This window comes from Eulemur rufifrons, chromosome 19 (genome assembly GCF_041146395.1).
Source record: "Eulemur rufifrons isolate Redbay chromosome 19, OSU_ERuf_1, whole genome shotgun sequence".
Classification (NCBI taxonomy): Eukaryota; Metazoa; Chordata; class Mammalia; order Primates; family Lemuridae; genus Eulemur; species Eulemur rufifrons.
The window spans coordinates 40,215,748-40,232,168 of NC_091001.1; the positions used below are offsets into that span (position 1 = coordinate 40,215,748).

General features: G+C 48.4%; 1 protein-coding gene across 1 annotated transcript in view; it reads left to right on the plus strand.

The window, feature by feature from the left end:
* Positions 1 to 16,421, plus strand: part of NPAS2 (neuronal PAS domain protein 2) — a 109,537-nt gene that overhangs the window by 75,117 nt on the left and 17,999 nt on the right. Inside the window, exons 8-14 of the mRNA XM_069494407.1 lie at positions 5,819 to 5,937; positions 6,632 to 6,714; positions 7,448 to 7,554; positions 9,893 to 10,040; positions 12,109 to 12,193; positions 14,929 to 15,067; positions 15,588 to 15,697. Of these exons, the coding sequence (XP_069350508.1) occupies positions 5,819 to 5,937; positions 6,632 to 6,714; positions 7,448 to 7,554; positions 9,893 to 10,040; positions 12,109 to 12,193; positions 14,929 to 15,067; positions 15,588 to 15,697 (791 nt within the window). The remainder of the gene's footprint in view (positions 1 to 5,818; positions 5,938 to 6,631; positions 6,715 to 7,447; positions 7,555 to 9,892; positions 10,041 to 12,108; positions 12,194 to 14,928; positions 15,068 to 15,587; positions 15,698 to 16,421) is intronic.

Genomic DNA, 16,421 nt, shown 5'->3' on the forward strand with positions numbered 1-16,421 from the left:
CTTCCCCAGCGGGCATTGCTGCCAGATTAGATTGCAGAGGAGTTAAGATCACGGTAGAAAAACAAGTTGTTAGACTTAACTGTTTGATCCAACAGTCCCACTACTGGGTATCTGCCCAAAGGAAAAGAATTCATTTCCAAAAAAAGATACCTGCGTTGCAGTGTTTATCACAACACAGTGTGATTGCAAAGATGTGGAATCAACCTAAGTGCCCATCAACAAAGAAAATGTGGTGTATATATACGAGGTGTGTCTGGAAAGAATGCATCCATGTAATATGAAAAATAGAGACATTTATTGAAGAAGTTACAAGATACAAGAAACATTGTACATAGGACAATGACGCTTCAGTCCGATTCAAAATAGGCACCTTGGAACCTCACAGTTCTCCTAGCATCTCTTAACCTAACCTGTACACGTTCAGCACTCTCAGACGTTCTGCTTGTTGCAGGTCTTCCAGCATGTGGATCACTGTCAACACATTCTCGACCATCTTTGAAGTGTTTGTGCCACATTTTTATTTTCGCTGCACTCGTTGCATCGTCCCCAAAAGCCTTCTGAGTCATCCAAATAGTTTCCGCATAGGAACGTTCAAGCTTAACGCAAAATTTGACGCAGATTCATTGCTCTACTAGCTCAGTCATCTTGAATGCAATGGCCACGCAGTACACATGCTCACTCAATGATCTAGCGCCCCACTGACTAGTACAGTGGAGTCAGCATTCTTCATGCATGCGTGGTTACAGTCCACTCTCCTTGGCTGCCAGGTTACGCAGACCATTCTCATATTAACAGTGGCTGGACACTTTCCAGACAGACCTCCTATGTACCATGGAGTACTACTCAGCCATAAAAAGGAATGAAATAATGTCTTTTGCAGCAACCTGGATGGAACTGGAGAGCATGTCCTGGTTGAAGTATCTCAGGAATGGAAAACCAAACACCGTATGTTCTCACTAATAAGTGGGAGCTAAACGATGGGTACACACAAGCACAAAGAGATATAAAGGACATCGGAAACCAAGAAGCAGGGAGGGGGGGTAGTGAGGGATTAAAAATTTACCTGTTGGATACGTTGAACACTATTTTGGTGACAGCCACACCAAAAGCCCTGACTTAAGCATTATACAAGGTATCCATGTAATAAAAACATTTGTACCCCCTTAATATTTTGAAATTTTTTAAAAAAATTGTTACCCAAGGGCATCATTCCACACAAATGTCAAGGGTTTGTACTAAAATGAAGCAATGAGGAATGGTCATATATTTATCAACCACATCTTTCTGCTTGTTTTAGTCTGGGAGTGGGGAGAACTTTCGTACAAGTTGTCCCATAATTGTGATAAAAATGTGCATGAGATATCCACTTGGAAGACAGGGGTGAGAGCTTTCAGGAAATTCACTTTCCTGAGCATAACAAATAATTTGGCCTTGTCCACACCAGCCATATACTAGATATCTTCTCAATGCCATTACACTCTTCTGGCCCCCAAACATATTCATTTTAATTAATGCATGTTCAGGGGAAAGAAGAAATATTTGAGCAAGACATAATTTCCCTTGAGAGTAATTTTTCAATTCAGTGAATTGCAACATCCCCGCCCCCCCCCCCCCCCACTTTCTCTTGTGGCTCTCACTTTCTCTCCAACATTGCTCTTTCCTGTGCAAAACGGAACTGGCAGAAAGGAAAGAAGCAGCAAGCATCACACAAGCAAGGTAGGCAGTGCCCCAGGCCAAGAGATGGGCAAGATAATGGTGCTACTGCTCTGCTAAGAGCCTAGTCACCAGGATATTCAGAACACTTCGGGTCAAGCACACTGCAAGACTCTGAAAATACTGCTTAATTAGTGGAAGATGATTTCTCATGAATGTGTAGAAAATTATGTTCCCCTCAACATTCCAAAGCCATAGCCGAAACGTTCAGGACGTTTATCACAATGAGATTTAGGAACTTTATTTTTCCTGGAGCAAAACCCCGTCATTGATTGCTCCACGCCTTCCCAGACATCTATCAGCTTTGTTATTCATTTGTTGCAAGAAGTGCCGAGAAAGCTATTTGTCACTTTCCTTGTGGACTATTAGTGTGTTTTCCTGCAGCCATTGCAACTAATTCACCATAAGCAGGTCATCTCCGATGAGAATACTTAATTGTTCTGATGGCCAGGCTGATAACTGCGTAGAACAGAGTCAATACGTCTCTCCCTGCTTCCTTCTGTTCTTTTGCTCTTAAAGTAACGTTCCCTATGAGCATCTCTACGTCTTCCTCACGCTATCCTGGGCCTCTGTGAAGCAAGTTCTCCCCCACCTGAGCTCTCACCGCCCCTGTGGTCATCTTCATCTCATCAGACAGCCTTGGAAGCCAACCGGGGATGCTTCCAAGCAAGACAGACATTAGTCATTCTGAGTGTCCACAGAACCTCGGGAATCGCCTGGTTTTTGGAATTCCGAGAATGCCAGCCCAAGGCAAAACTCGTCTGGGAACTCTGAAATGAGAGACTGTAATAAAAGATTCAGGACTTGATGATAACCTGTGACCATTTTAATAGGAAGACCACAAAGAGAGCCCTGCCCCGTATCTCTGCAAGCAGGAGCGGGCAATGGGCACTCGCCCTGTTTTCCGTCCCAGAGTGGTGACTGCTGTGTGCTCACTGGCAGCACTTTTCTTGCCCAGCCCCCTTCTGGCCAGTGCGAATGCACCAGTAGGGCAGTGAGCTTGCCTGCGTGCCAGTGGAGCCCAGAACCATGCACTGCAGGCACCTCCCGCAGCTGGCAGAGTAGACCGGCCACCAGCAGCACTAGGGCAGGTCGCACTGCAGAGCAGAGAGAAAGCCATCTCCGGTCCCGAGGCCTGTGCGCTAGTTAGTGGCAAGGATGAGATGGTCTCGTCCAGATCTGGGCCTTAGGCTATGGTGTGGATGTGAGATGGAAAGTCCTCTCAGATTCATCCAGTAAACACATGCTGATCACCTGCTGTGTGCAGGACACCTGCTCAGAGCAGGAGACAGAGAACAGGACCCAGTTCCTGGCAGGGGAAAGCCTATCTCCTTAGCTCTTGGCAAGAGTCAGGTCAATTTTGAGTAAAATGACTCTGGGGGAAAAACCGCAGCAAGAAAGCATCGCTTTTCTCTATATCATGAGTGGTCAGAGATCTGAGAAAACAGGGCTGCGCCTGCATGTAGTAGTTAATCCTTCTGAGAGGCTCAGGAAGCCAGTTGTAATTAGATATATTCTTTCTATTACTTAAATTGAAACAACTAATTGAATCCTTAATTAATGTCTTTAAACTACCTTGGGATGCAAAGTGCCGGAGAAGTTATTCTAAGTGCTAAATATGACTATGAAGTCCAAGGGAGCAGTTTGCTCCTGCATTGACTCTAGAATATGCAAGAAGGCATGCTGCGCGTAGAACTCATTGCAAGTGCAATTGGCAAAATGTTTAAAGTGTCTTCCTCCACCTGGTTTTCCCCCAAGGTTTCCTCCTTGGCCTCTATTAAAACGTTCATCCTTGATTTACTATCCATCACCCTGATCAAGCCCTCAGTTAAGGTTTTTCATAGGAAAAGCTTATTGAGCCCTGAAGTCGCTCAGTTCTGAGCCCCTCTGTAAAATATCTAGCTTACCACGTGCAGGCTACAAGCAATTATGAAACTTCCCTTTTGGGGGTGCATTTTCATCTTTCAAGCCTTAGAAGTTGTAAGAACAGATAAAGCTACACTGGAAGGAGCCAGGCCAACAGCAAGCTCTGCAGAGCACCCACTTACTGTCCACAGTCTGAGTCTCTGCAACCCTTGAAGTAGCAAGGGGCAGGTGTTTCCCACCGTGTGATCTTTTTCTGTCCCCATCACCTCCTCACAGTGAATCGGGAGGAAGGCACTCACTAAGGGAGCACGTGAATTTAATAGCTGAAACGATCGTTCAAATGAGGCACATCATTCAGAGCTAGATTAAAGGGGCTTTCTCTTAAATTCCTGGGGAGTTCTCGGAAGTTTGCTTGGAAGGTCTTGGTATTCTAAAAGAGTCAGGAGAATTTTATTAGGTCATTATCTGGCTGGGTAATGTCTCCAAGATTCAAGCAGAGAAAGTATTTCACATCTGGGAATTTTTTAAATGCTTTTTTTTTATTAGTATTACACAGATGTTCACATCTGCAGACCCTTCCCTCATGTGGAATTGTTTTTCTTCCCTTTGATAAGTTTCTTGGCTCACCCTACGGATTGATCTGCAATAGTCTGAGCCAACTCGGGACAGATGTAAACTCTCCAGGGACCACTATTTTCCATTTTTCCCACTTTATATTCATGTTTGGAAACATTAGTATTTATGTGAATGAATTCAGAGAATATGTTTGGCAAAATGAATCTATTCATGTTAGTGGAGAGAGGACCACATGATAGACTCACTTAGAAACCTATAAATACATAAAACAAAAAAAAATGACTGGAAAGCTAAACTCCAAAGAAAACCTTACAGATTTCATTTTATAATGCATTTGGTTTTCTGATGCTCTATATATTCTTAGTTAAATTGGAAAACATAAGGATGTTTAAGCTCAGAATGTGCAGGAAATAACCAACTCAATTTTAAAAGAAAAAGTAGCGAAGATTATCTGCCACTGGGCTCCTCAACCCTGGCTGCACGTTGGTAAACCTGCCGAGCTTCGGAAAGTGCCGATGCCCGGGCTTCACCCCCTGAGTTTCTGAATCAGCTGATCTGGGTGGGGCCCGGCAGCGGGAATCCTTGTGTATAGCCCACTTCGAGAATTCTGTGCTTGGTAAGTTGGCCTTTCTCATACTTAGCAGGGTTCTTCCTCCCACTTAGCAAGCTCCACCTAAAAATAGCTGAATTTTTCTCTGGCCTAAAAGGTCAGTCAGTTCTCACAGTCATCTGAAGACAGGTCTGCAACCTCGCAGGGAAGACTCTGCAGGTGCCACCGGAGGGGTGGCCCCGACACCGTGGTGGGTGTGAACCTAGAAGAGTCCCCCTCTTCCGTGTTAGGATTTGGAGGCCAAAGACCCTGGTGGCATCCCTGCTCTGTTATTTCTACTCTGAATGACCTTGGTGAACTACAGATTCTGGGCCTCAGTTTCCTCATCTGTAAAATGAAGGCAGTAGTGCCTTCCCAGACTGGTGAGAATACATAAGACAATGCATGGGAACAGATTTTGTCACCTGTGCAGGACCACGGAACTAGTGAGTTCTGTTGTGGACACTGTAAACCTCTGAGGATGGCCCTAGATCCTGAAGCCATCTCCTCGATGGTCCAGACCCAGCCCCCACATCAGCCTGGGCTCCCAAGGGGGCCTTCCAGGGCAGAAGCCCTTGAATCCCAGGTGTGCCAAGCCAGGGGCAGGGACGTGGGGATCAGTGTATGCCCTGGCCTTCCCTGGGACCATCGGTATCAGAAACACTGTCTGATTGTGAAATTCACCCTTAAAACACTGGCTGGAGTATTTGGACCCTTAATGCAGAACAAGACTATCTTCTCATTTTGCAGCACAATGAGCCAGGGGCTGGAGGGCTGGTGGAAATTACAGGCAGTGCAGTGTATCAGTTCCCAGCAAGAACTCGAGTCCCAGCTCTGCCTCCAGCAAGCTATTTGGCTGTGTGCAAGTTACTTCACTCCGTGCCTCAGTTTCCTCATGTGTGCAATGGGGATAATAGGAGTACCTATCTCATCCGATTGTTGTAAGAAGGAAATGAATTAATATGCTGTGCATAAGCCCTGGGCGTGGTGCTTGGCTTACTGTAAGTTCCAGGTAGGGGTTGGCTGCTGTCACCAGATGGGGCTAACCTGTGTGCCCTCTTCCCCACCCCTCAGTGCCTAGCCCCTCCTGTAACGGCTTTGACAACACCCTCTCAAGACCTTGCCGGGTGCCCCTAGGAAAGGAGGTCTGCTTCATCGCCACGGTGCGTCTGGCAACACCGCAGTTTTTAAAGGCAAGTACCTTTGATGAGAGACAGTTCTGTGCATGGAGCTATTATGATTGAGTCAGATTTTGTGATATGTAATTAATTGCCTTTATGGAAGAGGATAAAATTACAATGAAGTTGTCACTAGCTTTGAAAATCTAAAATGTCTGGTGTCTGTGTCTGCACACGTGCCCTTCCCCCTACCCGGTTTCCTGCAAAGCTGTTTTGTTTGACGGCGGCATCAGTTGCTATTCAGCCCACAGAGATGCTGTTTGATGACTCTGTAAATCTTCCTACCTCTCACACCAACGTTAGTACCACTCAGGGCAGGAAGGGGTGAGAACCGGTGTCAGAAAGTCAAGAGTTTGTCTGTATTTTCTCATCTATGATTGCTTTAACATCTATGGCGTGAATGTTGAGTTAAATGAGTAATTCAAATTCAGATGAAAAGCCATTCTCCACATGTTTACCACACTTCTCCATAATGGGAAGGGCTGGTGTGACATTTTGGCTCCTAGGTATTTTTCCCCAGCTTGTGAAATAAATTTAGTATCAGCTAATACCGAAATTAGCTACAGATGATGAGTTTCAGTCCAACATGACTTGGAGACTTGCTCGAAACAATTTTAACTTCTGTTACCCACCATGCGTTCCTTCTGAACAAACCTAGGGTGAGCATCTGGCACCCCAAGCAACATTTTTTTTTTCCCTTCCAATACAGGAAATGTGCATAGTTGACGAACCTTTAGAGGAATTCACTTCAAGGCATAGCTTGGAATGGAAATTTTTATTTCTGGATCACAGGTTTGTGAAAAGAAAAACATATTTGGGTTGGGTCCTTCTCAAGGGTTGTTTGAAGGAGCCAGGCTCTCCTTGGGAGAGAAAAGTCAGGCCCGGTCTGCAGAAGGAGAAGGATTCTCTGGCAGCGGGAAGGTCGTCCCCAGCCAAGGGGGAGGTGGTGTCCCTTTGACTGCACTTGCCCTGTGTGTATGTTCTGTGCGTGGGTCAGATGCCTTAGTCCAGAGGCGTCTTTGGACTAGTCCCTGCTCGGGGCCTTCCCAGCCCCCAGTAAGGCAGGAGCAGATGTCACAGAAACCTCTCATCTTTTTTCTTTCAGCACCCTTTGATCCTTTAGCCCAATTTTTATTCTTTCTTTTGTAACATTATTCACAGTTTAAGAACTAAAGATCTCCCCTCCCACCCTTTAATTTTTTATTACACTTTGGTGTTGGGCCGACCCAATCTATAGCTGTTTTTAATTATCCAGTAGTGATAAAGTGTATTATTATTTGGGCTGGGTTATGCCAAGGGAAGGCAGTATCTTGCTGCCACAAAAAGTCGAGCCTTTTGGAAAACACAGCCTCCCTGGTTTTGACCACTGCAAAGTTATTTCCTCCCCTCGTTCTTGACATGTGAGGCCTCCATGTTGATCACTAAACGTGCAAACTGTACCCTGCCCCTTGAAAGGCACGGCCACCATGGTGAGCCCTGCCTTGTGTGTCCTCTCTGCTGACAAATTCCCCTGGTCCTTGTGCAGAGCCCCTCCAATCATAGGATACCTGCCTTTTGAAGTGCTGGGAACCTCGGGCTATGACTACTACCACATCGATGACCTGGAGCTCCTGGCCAGGTGCCACCAGCACCGTGAGTACCATTGGTGTGGGGGCCCTGCACTCACTCCCCGGGGGCCGGACAGCAGGGCTCTGAGCCTCCAGAAATCTACTCGTTGCCTCGTTCGTCTTTGAGCTGGGGAACTTGGTTTTCTCTGAAATGATTTGGGGGCTTCTTTTAGGCCCTTGACTGCATTTACCCCCATGTTGTGGCTTAACCTAGAATTGACTTTGTCCCAAACCCCAACACCTTCCAGGTATCACCCAGATAGGCACACTATTTAATCCTAATTAAGAAACTAAGACAAGGCCGGGCACGGTGGCTCACGCCTGTAATCCTAGCACTCTGGGAGGCCAAGGCAGGAGGATCACTCGAGGTCAGGAGTTCGAGACCAGCCTGAGCAAAAGTGAGACCCCATCTCTACTAAAATAGAAAGAAATTATATGAACAACTAAAAATATTTATAGAAAAAATTAGCCAGGCATGATGGCACATGCCTGTAGTCCCAGCTACTTGGAAGGCTGAGGCAGGAGGATCGCTTGAGCCCAGGAGTTTGAGGTTGCTGTGAGCTAGGCTGACGCCACAGCATCTAGCCTGGGCAACAGAGTGAGACTCTGTCTCAAAAAAAAAAAAAAAAGAAAAGAAATTAAAACAATGCCAGGAATTTTTTTTTTAAGTTTTGCAGTACATTTCAAAGACGAAATACTGAATTTACATAACTGTTCTTTCATCAGCAGACATGTATTGGTCACCAAGGATAGGCCAGATTCTAAGCTAGGCCCAGCATGTGAAGATGACGGGCATCTTCTGGCTGCCCTGCAGGGCAAGGTCTGCTGGGAAAGACAGAAATAGGTGGCTTGGTAGGATGTCATTGGTGCAATGAGGGTGGTGTGCACAGGATATTGGAGCGGTCAGAAGGCCTCTCACACAGCTGGTGGGACGTGTCAGGAAGGCTCTCTGCCACAGAAGAGGGGAATACGTTGGCCAACATGGGGTTAGGACTTATGATACGGGGCAGTGAGAATTACACGGTCTGTCCAGGTTCCCACTTAGCAAGAGGAGCCAAGAATTAACCGTAAGAAGCCCTATTTCCAGTGCCAACTTTTAGCTCTGAACAGGAACAGTTGTAGTGACATTGACCTACAGATCCTGATACATGGATTGACCACTAACATTGTGCTTTAACAGATGCCTTGTCTGTACTACCCATTAGAACTTTCTCTTCCATGCTGTTCCTGTTGAAGGAAGAACAGGCTTAAGTTCCATATGGATTGGCTGCTATAATTTTAGGCTCATCTTTAAAACTTATTCCTCGGAGTGCGGTCCCAGGACCAGCTGCATCGGCACCTTGGGGAGTCTGCTGGACTTCTAGAATCTCAGCTTCCCCCCCACCACCCATTGTAGAATCAGGTCTGCTGAATCACAATGTGCATTTTAACAAGATCCCCAAGTGACTCGTGAGCATGTTGAAATTTGAGAAGCACGACTGCTTTACACCTTTGGTTGCTTCTGACTCTTCTGATAGAGAAAAGCCGCTAGAGTTGAAGAATTACGTCCAGCATTTGAAAGGCTTGCCCCGTGGATGGCCAAGATGTTCTTGCTCTCTTGAGCCCACACGCTTGCTCTGTGGGGCTTCTCTGCAGAGTCAGTGGCTCCTTTTGCAGGTTTAGTTTCCTAGTTAGATTGATCTTAACCATTTGCCTAAGAGGTGTCAAATTCCCAAACTGTTCTTCTTCCTCAGAGGCATAGCCCAGCTTTCTGCCCTGCCCAGGGCAATACACCGTCAGCATCCATTGTGTTCCAGATGCCCCCGAGGAAGCACCACCAGACACAACTTTAGGGGGCTCCAGGCAGCTCTGGGGCCGGGGAGGCCTGGAGTGGAGGCACCCATACCAGACTCTGTATTTGAGTCCTGAGTAGGCTGAACATAAACTGCCCACTGACAGCCGCAGAGTCTGTCCAGGGGTCGCTGGCGGTCAGGTCTGTTTGGGGTCCAATTCTCCCTGTGTCTGGGTGCTCCCTCCTGGGCTCGGCACCTGCAGCCCCAAAGATAGCTCCACCTGCAGTGGGAAGAGGAACACCAGGAAAACCTGGGCCTCTTTTTAATTAAACCTCCAGTTTGAAAGTCTTTCCATATCTACGTTTATGTGAAGATTTCTTTATGCTTTTGAGCATTTGGGAAAATATGTGAATCCCTCTTCTATCATTTAAGAATTCATTATGGTTTACCATGATCCTGACAGTCACTTAAAATACAGTGCAACCAGGGAAATAAACCATGTTGGTATTGTCTTTTTAAACGCTTGTGTTAGAAAAAAGACCATTTTTGTATTAACATTTGTAAGATGTACAATCCATTTTGTACCAACAGTGATGCAGTTTGGCAAAGGGAAGTCGTGTTGCTACCGGTTCCTGACCAAAGGCCAGCAGTGGATCTGGCTGCAGACTCACTACTACATCACCTACCACCAGTGGAACTCCAAGCCCGAGTTCATCGTGTGCACACACTCGGTGGTCAGGTGCGTGCGGGCGGCAGGTGTGGGCTGCATCCTTGCCGTGCATGGGAGGGGTGCTGAGTCCCCTGCCAGCCAAGCCAGATCAGCAGCCGCCTCAGGTGTTCCCAGTTTCTGAGGATCAAGCCCAGACCGCCCTCTGCAGTTAACAGAACAATTCCCGGCGCTCAGCTGCCCTCCAGGTACACACGGCCCTGTCCTCCCAGGGCTGAGACTGCTTTCAAGCATTCAGCCAGGCCCCTGTGAAAGCCTCCTGGACTCTCGCAGGCTGCAGGGTATTGCTTAGTAAGTTACTGCTTCACTGACCTACTTGCATATTTTCCCTCTTCTCCATCCATCCCCCTGCCATCCCTTGTTGCTGCTTTGAGAAGAAAATTTAAATTTTGCCTCTAAATAACTCAAAGACACACTCCCCTTTATTTTTAATGCTTTAAAAACCCCTGCTGGCAACTGAGGCAGTGTCGGGGAAAAATAGCCGGGCTGCCGGTGGGAGCGGGTTCCCCCTGCTCCTGGTGGCCTCAGGGAGCCTCAGCCCAGGGCAGGTGAGCGGCACGGCCAGGCCAGCGTCTCATAGACCCAGCCTTGTGGGGCCACGGCCCGAAGGGGGAGGGGAAAAGTCTTTCCCTGTCCCCCACTACAGAAATTTTAAGAACATAAGTCAGTTTTAAACTGGTCTAGAGAAGAGCAAAGAAAGGAAGGTTCGAGGGACGGCATTTCATATTTACAATCCGTGTCACTTGATTTTGTCATCGTGCAAACGTCATAGAGTGCGCGTACACACACCTAGATGGTACCGTCCACCACACACCTAGTACAGCCTGTTGTTACCGGGCTGCGAACCTGTACAGCCTGGTACCGCACTCAGTGCTGCAGGCAACTGTGACGCAATGGTAAGGATTTGTAGGTCTAAACATATCTGAAAACACAGGAAAGCTACACGGTGTTATGATCTTGTGGGACCACTGTCGTGCAGGAAGTCTACTGTTGACTGCGACGTCATTATGCAGCGCGTGACTGTGCACACAGAGCAGACCCATACTGCACACACGCACCCCCGTGCAGACACGTGGTCACCAAGCCTGTCACTCTTCTTTGGTATTCGGGAGAGGAGAAATGCTAGTTTTCCTCGGCCAGCGGCCCTGTCCCATTTCAACCACTGACACCCTCGCTGAAGGACGTGACACAGCCAGGGGTCTGTGACTCTGTGGCCATGCTCTTTGGTCCATATTTCCACCTCCGCTCGCCTAATTCATGATTATCCCCCCTTCAGAGCAGAGATCAAGTGTCGCTCGCTCACTGCCACCAGCCCGCCTCTGTCAGGGGCCTGCACCCCGGGGAAGCCTGAGCATCCACCACACCTCGTTCCTCAGGCTCCACCCTCCCCCGGCTCTTCCCCTCCGCCTTCCCCCTCCCAAATCTTAGCAAGAAACTCTCAGAGAAAGGTGGGAGGGGACGGAGTGAATAAATAAGGTGATAAGCATTCCAGAGGCCCAAGAGCCATGTCATTCCCAAGCCCTCCCTGCACAAACAGGGCGCGGGCATAGCGGGGTCACCGCGCCAAGTCGATTTACCCGCGCTGTTGAAAACGTGGGTTCTTGTAGGCTCGTCAGTGGTCTGAGCCTGGCTGGTTCTGGGCTTGCCTGAGAGGAAACTTTCTGAGAAATGTAATTACGACAAAGTTTTGTGTCCCTCTTCCATATGCACAGTCCAGACTGAACAGGTTTTAAGAAAGCCTTCTAATTATTTAAAGGCGGAAGCTCATCGCAGAGATGAAAATGTGTTTTTAAAGACATCACAATTGGAGATTTCAGAGGAGTAAAAAGAATAGGAAAGGAGAGAGGAATAAAAACATCCTGGAAATGAAAAATATGTTGAATGTAATATTAGAAATCCCTCCAGTGGAATTTAGGCAGGGAATGAAACTCACTCAGACAAGTAAGAGACCAGGCTCCTCTCTGCCGACTGTTCTGGGAGTGGGTGTTATGCAGAGAACCTCAGTGTTTCCTGAAGCTTGTTCTGGCATTGTCACCTGGAATGTCCCTCCTCCACTGTGGTCTCTTAATTCCCTGAGCAGTTACGCGGACGTCCGGGTGGAGAGGAGGCAGGAGCTGGCTTTGGAAGACCCGCCATCCGAGGCCATCCACCCCTCAGCACTAAAGGTATGTCCGCCCCAGCCCCACCAGAAGGATAAAGGCACAGACTGGCTGGCTAGAACCTCCCAGAGCTGTTACAGTGAAAACAGTAATGAGACACACAGAGCAGATTCTGTGGGCTGAGCTCTTGTTCCACTCCCGTGGGGTTCAGAATGTTTCTTGGGCATCTGCTTATTTGCCCCTCATGACATTCCTGTGAGGTGGGCACCGTCATTGTCCTCATTCTTCAGATGGGGCGCAGCTAACACAGAGCAGTTAGCTACACACCCAAGGGCACCCAAGGGCTAGAACTCACAGTCGGGTTAGAAACAGCCTCAGGACTCGGAGCATCGCTCAGCAGCTTTGTAACCTAACAAGCGTGCTACAATAAGTCCACTTTGTATCTCCCCCACAGACAAAGAGCTGGGAGTTATTCCACCTACTATGAGGCATGGAATGATTCCCTGCCTTAGCCTCAGTGCCACGGCACTGCCTCTGAGACTCGGGCACCCTGGGCAGAGACTGCCCCTGGCACGCCCTCCATGTCCTCAGTAAGGTGCACTTTCTATCCTGCGTCCAGGGTCTTGGTTCCCGGCCACACTGGAGCCAGCTGTGTGTTGGGGAGCACTACTATGAAAAGACACAAAGCCAGTTACCTCCTTCCTTCCCCGCCCTGAGCCCTCGGGTCCCCTCTGCCCACCCAGGCTTCTCCCAGTTTGTCAGACAACACGAGAAAACCTTGGAGACCATCTGCAAATAGACCAGAACCCTATTCCTCAAAGCTCATTCTTAAAGCAGACACAGATGTTGGGAGAAAAAAAAGAGAGAAAACAAGAAAGGGAGGAAGTATTGTTGTAGTTCATCAAAGCTAAGAAGCTGTCAACTGGAAGTCCACCATGATTTTTATCTCCCACTAAGAAAGAGAAAATGCTGCCAATTGATCCATGAAATAAGGATTTCCTTTCATCAGTGGAGGGACACATCTCAGTTTCAGATATGTTCAAATGAGAGGGGGCTGCCTCTTAGAATGGATGAAGTTCAAGTTCCAGGGTGTCCAGGGAGCTAGAACCCAGAGTCTTGGGCCACAGGCTGGTATAGCAGCCATGGTTCAGTCTTAGCCTGTCCGTGGTCAAACAAAAGCATCTCTCAGCCCCCAAGGACCACACTGGGAGAGAGGAGAGATCAGAGAGCAGCGGTGTCTTTGCAGAGCCTCCCCGGCTGGCGTGCAACACGGTGGGACATTATACGGTGATTCATCACCAAGCACACTGATAGGACACAGCTGTCGTTGTTTATGGAAGTGTTTATTACCCAGCTCTGTCACCTAATACATCATGTATCATGTCAGAGAACGGAATTAAGCTGTTAATAGGCAGGTGTTAGACACACCATACATCACGGCTGACGAACGGGCGTAACGCGTATCATCCATCAGAAATTCATCACTGAGGCTTCTGATCCTTGGGGAGTCCTGAGCCCTGTGGAACATCTTCTCATAGAAACACGTGTGTGTAGAAACACGCATGTGTAGAAACACACAAATACAGTCTTGGGCACCAGGTTAATAAACCCCTTTACAGTTAAAGCTCCAGGACAGTGTGCCCACACTCCTGTGGCGGGACACCAGTTTGTCTTTTTAGTTCCAGATCTGTCACTGACTGTTTGTAAAATGCAGATTCCCGTGCACAGGTGTGATGTGCAGACATGTCAAGTGGCTACAGAAGTTTCTTATCGCTTATGTGCACTTCCTAGGCTTGTTTCTCTGCTGACCAGGAATATACATTAATAATTTGCCAACGGCCGTGGCCAAGGGACCCCACTCTGAGGGGCCTGGCCCGAGGGAGACTCCACTGAGCAGCAATGTCCCACAGTTACCTTTAGCTCAGCACGTGTAGACACAGCTGGTCATTCCGTGCTGCACACGGCCATGTGTCAGTCACTCCAGCCCTATCTGCACACACACCGCATCCACCCTCACTGGAGACGCACAGACGCACACACAGAATTTCAAACCCCAGACCGTGGGTCGTAGACCAGCCTGTCAGTGCAGCTCAAGGGACGCTGGCAATTCCCATCCTTCTAACACTAGGTAGAAACAAGCTCAGGAGGGTGGTCACACCATGTTTTCTTCTTTATCTTAAAAATATCCTATGGCCTCTAAGCCATGGAGGATGGAAAGATGGTCTTGCAGGGTCCAACAGTGACAGTTGCTTTCTCATCATGCTGCCTTTGAGGCCGAGACACCCTGGGAGCCAGAGGTTGGAAGATAGGCCATCACAGGCCCTTTGCCCATCCTCCACTGTGGGTCACCGAGGCTGCACGGAGGTGATGTGGGAAGTGCCCCAGAAAGGTACAGACGTGTCTGCTCCATGGCATGTGTTCACAGTCCAATGCCGACAGCAGCCTCATTTCTAGAACCTGACTCTTGCCTCTTCTTGGAAAGCCAAGATGCTGGGTGGTGAGTGACAATTTTATGGAAATAGTAAAAGGCAAAGTCAGTTATTAAAAGTCTACAAAATCAAAATAAAAGGTGAGAAAGTGTAATAAATAGTGCTGATAGGCTACACATCTCTCAGTGACTTCTAGATTACATATATGTATAGATGCTCCACCCAAGTATGCTTGGAATTGTCCCCCAAGTAGCTGTACTGTTTGTTTAAACAGCTTCCAAGTTTTTCTATTAATACGTATTTAGAACCAAAGTCACAGCATTTATTTACATCATCGTGATGCTGAAACGCAGACTTGTGTGTCTGTTTCAGGACAAGGGCTCAAGCCTGGAACCTCAGCAGCACTTTAATGCACTGGACGTGGGCGCCTCCGTCAACGCCAGTCACTCACCGTCCGCGTCCTCAAGAAGCTCCCACAAATCCTCACACACAGCCCCGTCTGAACCCACCTGTGAGTGTGATTCCATGGATGGGGCGTGGGAGGGGGGACCCCACCAGACCAGGGGGCACAGAGTCCCACGAGGGTCCCAGGCCTGAGTCGATTCAGGGCCGTCCATGCCTCTGAAGCAGAAGTTGCTGTGCAGTTCACACCCCTCATTTCCTTTCCCACTAACTTCCCCCCTGCCGGTCACCTCTCTGCACCCTGGTACCTCCACTACAGCCCCAAGCGGAGACATGAGGCAGGTGGCACACAGATCAAATAACTTGGCCACTTTTAGTAACTCTGGAAAGGGGTTTGAGCAGGCAGGCGGTTGGACCAAGCGGTGGCGATTGCTTGTGGTGTCTTCTCCCTGCTCCCAGGCTGGGGTTTTGTGGCTCAGATAAACCACCTCCACCCATGGTGGACTTCCTTCGTCAGAGAGTCCAGCGAAGCTCTGTGCTGTGCACATCATAGTCGTCGTTCCCCTCTTTGGATGGGAAAGCTGGTAAGTTTGTGTGAGTCAGGAAGGTAACGCGTTGCTTTCTTATAGCCACTCCGACCAAGCTGATGGCTGAGGCCAGCACCCCGGCTTTGCCAAGATCGGCCACCCTGCCCCAAGAGTTACCCATGCCCGGGCTCAGCCAGGCAGCCACGATGCCGGTATGTGTGTGACCCCAAACTTCTCAACAGGGGTACGCCACAGTGTGGCGGGGGCTGCAAAGCACGGGCAACATGCTGCCTCTTCCCAGAGAATCGGTTTTACTTAAAGATTGAGAGTGTGGGGTGGCAGATGGGGGTGGGAAGTTAAGTAATTTAATTGGCAGCTAATTTTAAACATTTTTATGACAAAATTAACATGGATGTATATCCATAGGATACAGAATCCAAGTGAATTTTAAAGATAAAACACAAATCTGCAATCCTGGGGCCTCTGGGGGTACATGGTTAGGACCCCCCCCCCATTCTGAATCCCATTTCATGCCAGTGAAAATGTTTGAGAAGCTTAAGGTCAACAAAAATGTGCCTCTGTATGTATCAGCCAGTGTCCCTGCTGTGTGCCGGACCCTTCCAGAATGTCAGGGAATGACTGGCCTCTTAGAAAGCACACGGGCTATATGTAAAGTCACTGACATTCAACACTGTGGTCATCTCTTGCCGTGTCCGAGCCACACCTAACTGAGTGGCATAAAGAAACCATCATTTATCTTGTCCATGGAGTTGGGGTCAGGAGTTCAGAAAGGACACAGTCAGGACAGCTCTGCTGTGCTCCTTGGTGTTGGGGATCTCGTGGGCCCAGGCCAGACAGCCCACATCCCAGATGGTGTCTGCACTTGAATGGCCGGCACCCGGGCTGGGGTTGCTGAAGGCTGGGCTCAGTGGACTC